The sequence below is a fragment of the Miniopterus natalensis genome, chromosome 4 (assembly GCF_054644295.1).
Source record: "Miniopterus natalensis isolate mMinNat1 chromosome 4, mMinNat1.hap1, whole genome shotgun sequence".
In the NCBI taxonomy this organism is placed as follows: domain Eukaryota; kingdom Metazoa; phylum Chordata; class Mammalia; order Chiroptera; family Miniopteridae; genus Miniopterus; species Miniopterus natalensis.
The window spans coordinates 64,666,364-64,679,619 of record NC_142084.1 but is presented as its reverse complement, the minus strand read 5'-3'; the positions used below and the strand labels follow the sequence as shown (position 1 = coordinate 64,679,619).

The window sequence follows — 13,256 nt, the reverse complement described above, 5'->3', positions numbered from 1 at the left end:
CTAGTCTGAAGTGGAAAGACTCTGAAAGGGACAATTTTAGGAGAGAAACATCCAGAGATGGGTTTTTGGACATGTTCAAGGTGAAGCGCTCAGTAGTGGGAATGCTGTGAGGGCAGGTTCACATGCTTGGAGTTCTGGGGAGCAGAATGTATTCATGATGGGAGTGTAGCTGTCCTTGCGCTTGGATGGCATCTCAGCCTCAGGACAGGACGGAGAACCAAAGGGCCGAGCCTGGGTAGAGAAGCAGTGTCGCCTGAGAGTTAAGCCCGGGCTCTTCAAGCTTGGAGCAGGGCCTCCCCCTGGGCACTGCTGACATCAGGGCCAGGTCATTCTTTGTGGGGGTCGTCCTGGGTCCTTTGGGGGTCTGGGAGTGGTGAGCGGCATCCCTGACCCCCACCCACTCCCCAGTCTCAACCACCATAGATGTTCACAGATGTCGCCCAGTGTACCCTGGGGCCAAGTCACCCCAGGATTGCCCTACAGGTTAGAGGTAGAGCCCACAAATGAGCCTCAAGCAGCCACCAGCACAGGGGACAGAGACCCGAGTGAGGGTGTGTTCAGGGTGCCAGGAGCCAGGGGGAACCCAAGCATCAAGAACATATGAAGCCACAAGCTATGAGGGGTTGGATAAGACTGAGAAGTGGCTGTCTCAGTATTGTCACTCGGGGTTTAACGCAGCCATCACATGCTGGCTGATCCATCTCCAAGGAGAGTTTTCTTTGGCTCATTGGTGTTGCTGCTTTTTGGTTTGTTGATTTAACTGACTCCACCTAGCCTTGGGAAATGTCACTTGAAAAGTCCTTATTTCTGCCTCTTGAAATGAACCAGCTGAGAGCTCAAATTTCTCCTGGTGGTTGGTTGAGTGGAGCTCGAAGCAGGTGCTTCTCAGGAGGCCTCCTACTTTTGAGTTGGGCACACCCGATTTCCCATCCACCCTGTCTGTGGGGCCCCCAGCTGTGTCCCCATCTCCCACTTCTTGTGACATGTCTCCCACCTGCTTGATCGCATTTGAACAGATGAGAAGGCACGACCTCAGTCACTTCAAATCAGAAGGAATGAGTTCCTTAAAGTCAACATCAAGGTGTCCTGGTGAAGTGGGGGTGAGGCCAGGATCCTGGAGGAATGCATGAGCAGCAGGGACAGTGATGGGGCTGGCGAGTGAAGTGTATCCATGTGACACAGTGCTTTTACAGAGGACAGTCCTGCTGGAGAGGGCCCAGCAGGTGTGGTTGTTAGGACCCTCTGGGCCAAGAGAAGCATGGGCTTGAATTTGGATGGCTGAGAAGACTCAAGATTGAGAGGGAGACACAGGGCTACAAATGGGTTGGAGCGACAAGACAGGGAGATCAGCCAGCTGAGCCATAGCCCATGCCTCATGGGCAGCAGGAGAATTGAAGAGGGGCGGGGCTGGCCTAGGACACAGAGGCTGTAGACTGGCATTGGGCAAGTTGGTGGGGGCTGATCTGGACAGTGTGGGCTCAGGGGTAAGCCTCCTGTGGTGGAGTTGGATCTCAGTGCTTTGTGTCCCATCACAGCTTCCTAGGGCCCCTTCAGCCGTTTTCCTTTTCTTACTTGCAGATGAATTTAAGTGCCCCGTCAAGGAGGAGATCGCACTGACCAGTGGTGAATGGGAGGTTTTGGCCAGACACGGCTCCAAGGTATTAGAGTGTCCATGCACACTTATACACGCACGCTTATAGACACTCACATTTGGGTCCCTCTCCAGACCTCTTGTGTTTGTGGCTCTCCTGCCCCCACCTGGCTACTCCTCTCTCCTGCTTTACTCCCTCCACAGCTCCAGCATACCCAGCGCCACAGGGACTGTGATTTTGACCAGCTAGGGACACCCTGGGTCAGGATACAGGACCTCTTCTGAGCACCCATTGATGGATCCCAGCAGTTGGGGCCTGGCCCATTCTCTGGGCCACTGGAGCTTTCTGTTATCCTCCTTCCACTGCATGAAACCACTTGTCCCTGGAAGAACAGTTTGTGGGACACTTGGGGTGTCCACCGTGTGATTGTCCTGCAGCTTCCAACCAGGACCCACCGTCATGCCTGCCCCTGGGGAGGTTTAGGAACAAAGGGAAGACCAGAGGTGTACCTTCCATTCCCCCAAATTCACCATCTTAAAAAACATGACATGCTTTTGCCTCTGGCTACATGTCTTCACCGGGATCCGGGTCTACAAAATTCTAGATTTTATGAAGGGTCCCCTTAATCAGATTTCTAGCTCCCTACCTCACACCAGCATAAATGCCTCCTCAACCAAAGACAGACATGTTAGCACATGCGTATGCCTAATAGTGCTCTGCATACGGTGAGAAATAGCAGTCAATAAATGCTTGAGTGAGTGAGCCAGGAGTCACACAGGTTGGTCCAGGCTGTGTAGATAACCGTGCTGATTACAGTGTAACCACACCTGATGGAAATCCCTGTCACCGACTTGTAAAGACATCACTACAAATTGTTGGGAAAGAAGCGAGTTATAAAACCATGGAGCACAGTCCCGATTCCTTCAGGTTTCACATTCACATCTTTATGTGCGATGCGAGAGGGCCAGAAGGTTGGGTGGTTGCCTATGCTTAGTGGAGACTCTCAGTGGCTATGTTGTAGTTGCAGCCTTACCTTTTTACCCAGAAATTAAAAAAACAAAAGCAGCAATAGCATTTTAAAAATTAAAAAGGGAAAGAGTGACCCTCTAAGGTTCCTGCCTGAGGCCATGTGCCCCCAGCCTGTTTCTGAGCTTCCTCTGGAAGGACAGTGGCCTTGGTGGGTCCTGCACCTGGAGAGTGCCAACTTCCCCATTTCTGCACCTTCTTACATTGTCCTTGAGACAGAACTGGCTCTTAACTCTGTGTGTTTGGAGTTTTCCAACAACATCTTCTGTTTCTAGAAAACCTTTATTTAAAAAGTATGATAACAACAAAGTGTTTGTTATAATAACTGAATCATTGTAGATAAGACTCAAGTCAGAATACCCTTCGATCCTCACCCTGGTCCCTGCAGCCTCTTCCCCTTCTTGGAGGTGACCACAGAGGGAAGTCACTGCAGACCTTTCTTACTTGCCCATGGATTGGGTCCCCATCAAATAACACTGGTTTTAGGGGATTTCTAGAGGTTTTTTAGAAAATACTTTTTTTGTGGACACGGAGAATTGTGCCATAATTATGGGACCAATCCCACCTTTTTGGGCATTCAAGTTGGGCATTTACCTTTCTTTAGTCTTAAGTGCTCTTTGAGCATCTTTGTTCCTCCATTTTGAAATCACCTGGGTGAAGTCCTTGGGAACAATTCCCAGCAGCCTAATTGCCAGATCAGAGGACACACATTTTTAAGCGTTTTGCTTCCATATTGCCAGGTTGGCCCCAGAAAGGCAGTGCCTGTTCCCATTCCCAGAGCAGGGTTTTTTCCTCTTCTCTTGAGGAGATCACCTAAGAACCAAACCAGGTCTGATGGGGATTCCCCCAGGAAATAGGTGGAGCAGGGAGTGCCACCTCTTAACTCCATGAATCTGAGTCACAGAGGTGGGCTGACTCCACTTGGGACCAGGGACCACAGCTGGCAGGCCCTTGGGCCCAGGATGGCCCCTCCCTCAGCTTCTGTGGGCGGAACTGGGCCCTCAGCTCTTACCAAGGCTCTGGGCATGCCCAGAGTAACTGTCCAGGGCTCAGATTCTAAGTGGCCCCAGAGTGTGCAGTTAGCCCAGCCAGATTGGGATCTGCTCCTGCCCCACAGGGTCTGAGAAGTGCATCTCTTCCTTGGGAGGTAACATGGGGGTCCCTTATCCACAGAACACTAGGCCCTCCCTGTGGGGGTAGGGAGAGGGGCAGGGGTCATGGGAAGGCAGGCATGGGAAGCATGGGGCAGCCTCACAAGGTGCCCGTGTCTCCACAGATCTGGGTCAACGAGGAGACGAAGCTGGTATACTTCCAAGGCACAAAGGACACACCCCTGGAGCACCACCTCTACGTGGTCAGCTACGAGTCAGCTAGTGAGATTGTGCGCCTCACCACACCCGGCTTCTCCCACAGCTGCTCCATGAGCCAGGTGGGCACTCCCCTGAGCCCTGATGCATTTGATGGCACTGTCCCTGCACTGGCCCTTAGCCTCTCAAAACATTCTAGAGCATCAGGCAGCAGCCAAGCACAGGGCTATTCCCTATCCAGGGCAAATACTTGGTAGCAGTTTGCTGACTGTAGAACCAGAGAGATGAGTGGGCTCTGGCATCGGAAGGATCTGGGTCTGACCACCTGGGGCCCTGGGCCAGAGGACAGACTCCTCTTAGTCTTAGTTTGCTTATCTGAAAAATGGGGGTAATGGTAATAGCAGCCACTTCACATAGGTGGAGTTTTGAGGTTTAAATGAGCACTCATACAGGGTAAAGGCGGTAAGTACCAGTAAGGTTGGTGGGTGATGGGACAAAGGGTGTAGGATTGAAGGTGGGGGAGAGATGCTCAGTGCCCCTGTCCTACCTGCAGAATTTCGACATGTTCATCAGCCACTACAGCAGTGTGGGTACACCGCCCTGCGTGCACGTCTACAAGCTGAGCGGCCCCGATGATGACCCTCTGCACAAGCAGCCTCAGTTCTGGGCCAGCATGATGGAGGCGGCCAGTGAGTAGCCCCAGATCCTACAGGACTTGACCGAGTCCTTACCCTTGGGAGCCTCAGCTTGCCCGTCTATATAATGGATTGGGGCCCCATCAAATAACACTGGTAAGAGGAGATTGTCCTGAGGGCATGAGGCAGTGAGCAGCCTGGAGCCCTGCCTGCTAGGCCTCCCCAGCACCTGCTGCCTCCCGGCAGCCCTGAGAGCTCATCATCAAATGTGACTACTGGCCCCAACTGTATTGTGGGCCCTGCCCCCTGGGACAGTCTCTCATTTCTGTGCTGCAATTAAGGACTGCACCTCACAGAGCAGGTTCAGTTCATGAACTGACTCTGCCTGACAGAGGGGTCCCTGTAGAGGGCATCCTTGTCCTTAGGGGCAGCTGTCTCCAGGGTGCAGAGAAGACACTTCGAAGCCTTTGTGGAAGAAGCACCTGGGGTCAGTCATGAGCAGAGCCTCAGGAAACAGGAGGAAGCTTCTCAGTTTGCCCAGGAGCCATGAGGGTGGCCCGAACTCTGCTGGGATGACCCCAGGTTCCAATTCTGGCTGTAAAACCATGGGCAAGTCAGCTTGTCTCCCTAAAATGTTCCTTTGTCTACAAAATGGTACAGTGTCTGTTCTTGGGACGAAAATCAAACCCTCAGTACACATAAGAATCTCTCCCTAAGAGCCCTGGCCTGTGTGACTCAGTGGTTAGAAACGTTCGCCCCTGCACTGAAAGGTTGTGGGTTTGATTCCCCGTCAAGGGTACGTATCTAGGTTGCAGGTTCAAACTCCAGCCCCAATCAGGGCGTGTGCAGGAGGCAACCAATGTCTCTCTCACATCAGTGTTTCTCTCCTCCTCTTCCTCCTCCCTCCCTCCCTACCACTCCCTCTAAAAATCAATGACGGGGGAAAAAAGAATCTCTCCCTAAGTAGAACACCCTTCAACCCCAGCCCTGCCACTTGCTAGGAAATAAGCCCTAGCATTTGAAGAGTATTTTATGGGCTAGAAAGCATCTTATTATATCATCACCCCCTGGAACCTCAATAGATAAAAGTCCTCTCCACCTAATAGCTCAGTCCATGACTTTCACATCACCATAGGACATGATGGAGCAGGACCTTCAGCGCTGGTTTTACAGATGAGGAAGGGTCTTGCTCTTACATAGCATTTGGGGAGCAGTGATGGGAACTTAGGTATCCTGATGCTTGGCCCTGGGTCTGCAGGCAGGTGGTCTAGGGCACTGTTTTCCAAAACTGCTTATCTTGCCATGTTTGCAGACAGCCTCTATGAGCAGTTGGCCAACTGTGGGCAAATCCCGCCGCACCGTCATTTGCGTTGTCTGTGTCTGCCTTAGGGCCACAACAGCAAAACTCTGTAGTTGTTACTACAGAGACACAGAATATCTCCTTCACACTTAAAGCCAAAAATACTCTTCACTCCTTTCCAGAAAACATTCCACAACCCCAGACCTACCTTACCACTTACTTATTGCGGTGGGAGAAAAATATCTATTGGTTGCCTTCCATACACAGCCCGACTGGAGACCAAACCCGCAACCTGGGCATGTGCCCTGACTGGGAATCAAACCGGTGACCTTTCATTGCACAGGATGACACTCAACCAACTGAACCACACTGGCCAGGGCAATTTATTTAACTTTTAAATCCGCACCATTTATCTGAGTAAAATTATGTTAGAGAAAGACTTTTCCTCGCCATCATGATCTGAACACTAGTGTTGCTTTGCAAAAATGAAAGTAATTAGAAAAATCAGAAGCAGACCATAAAATTGGCTGTTAGTCAAATCCCAGAAGTGTTGTCACCTCCATGGGGGAATCAGCTAGTGTCAGGGGCTGCTGGAGCTGGTTCTAGACCAGGCTGTAGCCCACAGAGTGCAGAATCACTTCTGGCCTTCTGATTTAAAAAAAAACCTTTGGAAAGCATAGGAAGGGGTGCCTCCAGCCCATCCTTGGTGGGTGGGGGCCAGGCAAGTAGAGTGTGGGTGTTAGCTAGCTATGGGCTCCTGTCAGGGTAGCCGCGGCTTCTCTGTCTCTGCAGGCTGCCCTCCCGATTACGTACCCCCGGAAATCTTCGACTTCCACACACGGTCTGATGTGCGGCTCTATGGCATGATCTATAAGCCACATGCTGTGCAACCAGGGAAGAAGCACCCCACTGTTCTCTTCGTGTATGGAGGTCCCCAGGTGAGTGCTGGCCCTGTTCCCCATACCCCCTCCCTCCATGCCAGGACTCAGGTGCCCTGCCCTACCTTCACTGACCACATAGCGCTCTGGGGTCCCTCAAGACTCTGGCCCTGGCTTTCTGTACACCTTATCCTCGCTGATAACCACCCTTTCCCCCTTCTCCTACTGATGCTTCCTTGTCCCTTTTGGAAGCCCTCCCTCATCTCCGTGTGTTCATTTGGGCCACCTGTCCAATAGTGATCCACTCTTACCCATGGTCACCAGCATGGGGACAAAGGTGTCCCTAAGCCCAGTTCTCTGAGAAGGGGACATGGCTAGGCCAGCAGGTACAACTAAGACAATCATTCTCACTTCGGGGTGTTCTGTCCTTCAGGGGACACTGGATGATATCTGTGGACACTTATAGTTGTCACAACTAAGAGAGAAGCACTTCTGGCATCAGTGGGTGGAGGCCAGGGATGCTGTCTACACTCTACACTCTCCAGTGCCCAGGACGCATGCCCCCCCCGCCCCCCCCCCCCCAGCTACACACAGGGAATGATAAAGTCCCAAAGAGTAACAGTGCTGAAGTGAGGAACTGGTTTAAGTCAAGTTCCTCAGAGAAAGCAACTGCTGCTGCCACCAGTCGCTCCCCCCACCAGCTTTCGTGTCTACTTTTTAGAGGTAACTGAAGGGTAGAAAAGAGGCAGAATATCGCTAAAGAAATAGAAGATTTCAGGGAGGGCCTAACTGAAAAGAGAGCTTGACTAGGGCCTTCCTCTCTTAGCACGTTGTAGGAACAAGGCCTAGTGCAGCATGGGCCCCTCTATCTTCCACTCCCTCAAGTCAGAACCCTTCTGGGCTGTTCATAGCCTTCACAATAAAGGACAGGGTCCTTGATTAGGCTATAAGAGCCCTGCCCCTGTCCATTGGCATCTGGGCCATCTAGCCCACCCTGTCTCACATTTCATGCTGGATTTCTTACCACTTGCCCAAAGCCCCACGTTCTCTCTTGGCCTTCCACCACAGGTGCAGCTGGTCAATAACTCCTTCAAGGGAATCAAGTATTTGCGGCTCAACACGCTGGCATCCCTGGGCTACGCTGTAGTTGTGATTGATGGCAGGGGCTCATGTCAGCGAGGGCTTCGGTTTGAAGGGGCCCTGAAAAACCAAATGGTAACTTCTCTTCCCAGTCTCTCTGGTCCTTTCCTGTGTAGTGAAAGCAGATCTGGGTTTTGTTGGCTCAGGGTTTAGGGTGGCTTTTGGGGTGGCTTCGGGGCACCTCCTTCAAGGACCGTCCTGGCCAGGATGCCAGTCATAAGTGGAGTGGCCCTTTGGAACCAAGGGAAACATCTGCTTTGCTGCTCAGCTCTGAGCTTCGCCCCATGGGGACACAGGTATACACCCATCTCATCTGGTGCCTGAAACTAGACAGCCAGACATTTCAGTATAGACCCAGTCAGCAGGAGGCACCAAGGGCTGGACCAGACAGGGACTGGTGGCTGCAAAAGTGGTGTTAACAGTGATGGTGGTGATAGTGCTGATGGTGGTGATGATGGTGATGGTGATGATGGTAATGATGGTAGTGATGATGGTGGTGATGGTGGTGATGATGATGGTGATGGTTGTGTTGATGGTGGAGATGATGATGGTGATGACACCACCTATTCATTGAGTCCTAGTATATGCCAGACCTCTGAGTGCAGGACACTCACCATCTCGTGTTACCCTCATGCCCACTGGAAAGTGGGTCCTATTCAGGTTAATACCCTCATTTTCAGGGTGGGAAAACTGAGGCCTAGACAGGGGATGTGACTTTCTCAGAGTCACTCAGCCAGGAGGTAGCAGGGCAGGGCTGGTACCAGGTCTGTCTGACCACTGTCCCAGAGTGCGAATGAAGCCTGGAGAAAGGGGTATCTTCCAGAAAGCTGCTTTGATCCAAGAGGGGAGGGCACCCCAAAAGGGAGAGAGTTGGGACAGCAGGCCACACACCTGGGAGGAGGCCACTGAGAGGTTCCTGGCCTCATCCCCCAGGGTCAGGTGGAGATTGAAGACCAGGTGGAGGGCCTGCAGTTTGTGGCCCAGAAGTACGGCTTCATCGACCTGAGCCGGGTGGCTATCCACGGCTGGTCCTACGGAGGCTTCCTCTCGCTCATGGGGCTGATCCACAAACCCCAAGTGTTCAAGGTGTGTCCTGCCTCCACCCCCTCCCTCTTGTCTGCCAGCACCCGCCCATACCCCTTGGAGCCCTTGGGGGAGGCATCTTGGCAGGGGCTTTGCCACGTGGCTGTTTCTCCCCGCAGCAGCCCCACGGGGCCGAGCCCCCCTCCTCATTGCCCGCCACTGCTGACCCCAGGATGGCATCCGGCTGCACAAAACCCCGCCAGCAGCTCTCTGTGGGAGGCTGAGCCTGGGACCCCGGCCTCGGATGGGCAGAGGTGGGGCATGGTGTGAAGAGCATCGGGGGAGGGGCCCCCAGGCCGGCGGCACTGTCCGGGCACCGCGGGGCGGCGATGAGGAGGAGGAGGCAGAAAGGCAGTGGGACCAGGGAGGAGCTGATCCTGGCCTAAACATGCCCGTTCAATTCACCCTCCCTCGACAGCACACGGTCCAGGGGGGACACACGGTCTGAGGGCCCCTCCCTGCCAGCCCCACCTTCCCGTGTGCATGCCCACTCCTCATGTCCTCTGGGGAGGCGCCGGGACAACCAATTGAGCAAGGACTCTTGGAACCTGACCTGTATGCATGTGTCTCTCCTCTCTCTCTCTTTTTTTCTCTGTCTCTCTGCCCTTTCCATCCACTGTGGCCCTCAGGTGGCCATCGCAGGTGCCCCAGTCACAGTCTGGATGGCCTATGACACAGGGTACACAGAACGCTATATGGATATCCCGGAGAACAACCAACTTGGCTATGAGGCAGGCTCCGTGGCCCTGCATGTGGAGAAGCTGCCCAATGAGTAAGGCTCCTCCCTGCTCTGGAAATTCTGAGTCACTGAGGCCCTCTTGCCTCTGACACTGCTCCTATGGCTTCTGCTCCTCTCTCTACTTGGGCCTCGGATGCCCTCCCACCACCCTGTCTCCTCTCTGCTCTTCCCTGGAGGTGGGCGCTTGGGTGCTCTGGGAGGGAGGCCCCTGGCCCTGCCCTCAAAAAGCCGTAAGGAAGGTTCTAGATTTGTGCCACTGCACACGGGAACTACCCTCACTACCGAGGCACATGGCCCGCCATAGGTCCATCAGTTGGTCTTCAGCCTGAACAGCTTTTGTCTTGTGGGTTTTGACACTCTGTGGTTCAGGGCCCAGGTCCTCATGGTTGTAACGTCAGATCCATTGGACCAGCTCAGATGTCCCATGTCATGCTTTTGGCATTGGCGTCTGATTCTCTGACTGAAGGAAATAACTTGCCACTTTCTGCTGTGGCTCTCTCTGAATGTATGCCAGGGTCCCATGCCTTTCATGCTGGGGTTCCCCTTACCATTTGACCCCGCCTGGGCCCCTCTCCTAGTGAGGCCGATCTCTTTGTCTGGAGTGTGGTCTGTACTCCCTGGGGATGCCAACATGCAGCCAAACTTGAAACCCCCAGTTCTAGACTTGTGCCATCCACTCAAATGTAAGTTCACATTCACTCACATCCACCGAAATAATAAACCCATTGAGACAGACATAGATTGTTGGTTGCCAGGGGATGGAAGTAACTACTGATGGGCATGGGGTTTTGCTTTGGGGTGTTGGAATGTTCTGGAACTAGATAGAGGTGATGATCTTGTGAATGCACAAAATGCCCCTCAAATGTTTGATTTAAAATGAGTTAACTTTAGGCTACATGAATTTCACCTCAATAAATTACTTTTTATTTTATTATTATTATTATTATTTTAAAATATATTTATTGATTTCAGAGAGAGGAAGGGAGAGGGAGAGAGAGAGATAGAAACATCAATGATGAGAGAGTCATTGATCAGCTGCCTCCTGCACTCCCCTGACTGGGGATTGAGCCCGCATCCTGGGCATGTGCCCTGACCGGCAATCGAACCTTGATCACCTGGATCCTAAGTCGATGCTCAACTGCTGAGCCACACCGGGCCAAGCAATAAATTACTTCTTAAAATCAAAAATTTAAAAAAATAGTTCCTCGGCCACTCTTGCTGCATTTCAGGTGCTCAGTAGCCAAGTGTGGTGGTGATGGTGGTGACTTTTGGGCTGGGCAGGTCTAGAACATTCCATCATCCCAGAGTGCCTCAGGTGGCACTGCCCTAAAAACTTTCCTGTAGCTCAGGCCATTATACACATAGCCGAAAACACCCTTCTCCCCTCTTTGCCTGGTAGGAAGTGAGGAGGTCTACCTGACCCACCAGTTGTGCCATCCCGCCGTTACTTTCAGTTTCGCCATCACCTGTTGCTTCCCACCTCGCTGCTCCTGGGCTGGAGAGGGACTAAGACTAACTGCTTCAGGGCAGGAGAGGAGGGTCCCGCCTCAGACCTTCACCTTATCTTGTCTTCCAGGCCCAACCGCCTGCTCATCCTGCACGGCTTCCTGGATGAGAATGTGCACTTTTTCCACACAAACTTTCTCGTATCCCAACTGATTCGAGCCGGAAAACCTTACCAGCTCCAGGTGGGTGCCTCCTGCGTGATTCGGGCCCCCCAGGAGCTGGCAGGGTGGGCAGTGGCAGTTGGGGTGGCATCATCTCTTCCTGCACTTGCCACTTCTCCCAAGGCGCCTGTAGTCACCCCGCGCTGCCCACCTCCACCCCACCCGAGGCTCCCTGTATCCAGGGTTCATTTGCCCTTTATTAAGTAATCATAGGTTGATTGCTCTGGGTCCATGCTGCCTTCAGCGCTGGGAACAGGGCCAGACCCACCCAAGCCTAGAGCCTGGTGGAGGAAGGTCAATGCTACTGAAATAATCACACATAAATTTTATTTTAAACCAAGAAACTTGCTTTTGGAGGAACTGCCCAGGGTTCTGAAAGCATCTAGGTGCAGTGTTACCTAAGTGGGGTGTTGACTGGGATGTCAGAGAATTCCCTGAGGAGGTGGCATTTAAGGGTACTAAAGTCTAAGAGGGGAGTCAACCAGGTCCCAGGGTGGAGTGTGTGTGTAGGACACCAGACACACGAAACCAGTTGGAGGGAGCAACTTGGGGACAGGAGACTAGGGTGACTGGTGGAGTAAGCTGAAGAGGAGCTGGAGACCAGGGTAGCCCAGCTGGCTAGGGCCTCAGATGAAAAGTGGGGTATTGGGAAAGGGGTGGTGCTTTAGTAGTACCCCTTGGTGGGGAGGCTAGACTTTGCCATTTAGGGGGTGGGTCTTGGTTGAGGGGGTGGAGCCTTACCTGAATTTTGTTCTAAGGAAGAAAAGAGGTGTCCAGCCCAGAGAGCAGGACTGTGACTCTTCTGCTTGCCATGTGTCTAGCATCCCTGCTACCCTGTAGACAGGGGCCAGTAGGACATGAGCCTTAGTCAGTTGTCCCAGCAGGAAAGGGGTCAACAGTGGAGAGCAAGAGGCATGGTGGATTGTGGAGGTATTCTGGAGGTGAGAGGGACAGATTTGATCACATGCTGTCACCACGATGTCTTTCTGCTTCCCAGATACCTCCATGAACGGTCCTGTCGGGGATGCTATAGCTGAGGGTCACAAGGCAGGAGGCACAGGCTTTAAAGACCTGTGACTGGGCACAAACTTATCAAACATGGCAAGAGGGAGGCAGGCAGAGCTTTTTTGTTTATATACTCACCCGAGGATATGTTTATTGATTTTAGAGAGAAAGGAAGGGAAGGAAAGAGAGAGAGAAATAGAAAGAAACATGGATCAGTTGCCTCCCTTACGTACCCTATCTGGGGATTGAACCCACAAACTAGGTATGTGCCCTAACCAGGAATCCAACCTGCAACCTTTTGTTGTACAGGATGATACTCCAACCAACTGAGCCACCTGGCCAGGGCAAGGCATAGCTTCTCTAGGGGTGAAGAGCTGTTGAAGTGCCCCTTGGCAACTCCACTCCCAACCGCACATGATTCTCACAAACAGGCCAGAGGCAGCTGCAGATCAGGGCAAAAGTCAGGCAGGACTAGGATGGACCTCAGTCCCTCTGAGCCTGAAATCATGAGCCAGGTAGCTGGGATAGCTGTTCCCTGCTATGTGGTCATAGGTGGCAGGTCTGTTAACCTGGGGCCTCACTTCCTCCCCTGTGAAATGGGCACGATACCCCTTGTTTCCCAGTGAGGCTGTGAGAGCCAAACAGATTCAGGGAAAGCATTTAGCACACAGGATTTTTCCTGAGCCCCTGCCTCCCCAGGAGAAACTGAAAGTGAGATAACACACTCTGTTGGGGATGGGAGCAGGACTGTGCGCTTCCTCCTTCATGCAAGAGGGGGTGGTGGCACAGGCCCCCAGGGGAGACGTCCTAAGCCAGAAAGTGGGAAGGGCTCTAGGGTGCAGGGGTAGGCCAGTGACTCCAACAGGGTCGCTTGGTGCTACCTT

At 52.7% G+C, this 13,256-nt stretch overlaps 1 protein-coding gene across 2 annotated transcripts in view; it reads left to right on the top strand.

Annotated features, from left to right (window-relative positions):
• The window catches only part of DPP9 (dipeptidyl peptidase 9), a 36,783-nt gene that overhangs the window by 22,417 nt on the left and 1,110 nt on the right, over positions 1 to 13,256 (top strand). For both annotated transcript variants that reach the window (XM_087816669.1, XM_087816670.1), the window contains 8 exons: positions 1,579 to 1,658; positions 3,895 to 4,047; positions 4,479 to 4,614; positions 6,653 to 6,798; positions 7,807 to 7,953; positions 8,812 to 8,964; positions 9,591 to 9,733; positions 11,277 to 11,388. In XM_087816669.1, coding sequence (XP_087672795.1) covers positions 1,579 to 1,658; positions 3,895 to 4,047; positions 4,479 to 4,614; positions 6,653 to 6,798; positions 7,807 to 7,953; positions 8,812 to 8,964; positions 9,591 to 9,733; positions 11,277 to 11,388 — 1,070 coding nt within the window. The remainder of the gene's footprint in view (positions 1 to 1,578; positions 1,659 to 3,894; positions 4,048 to 4,478; positions 4,615 to 6,652; positions 6,799 to 7,806; positions 7,954 to 8,811; positions 8,965 to 9,590; positions 9,734 to 11,276; positions 11,389 to 13,256) is intronic.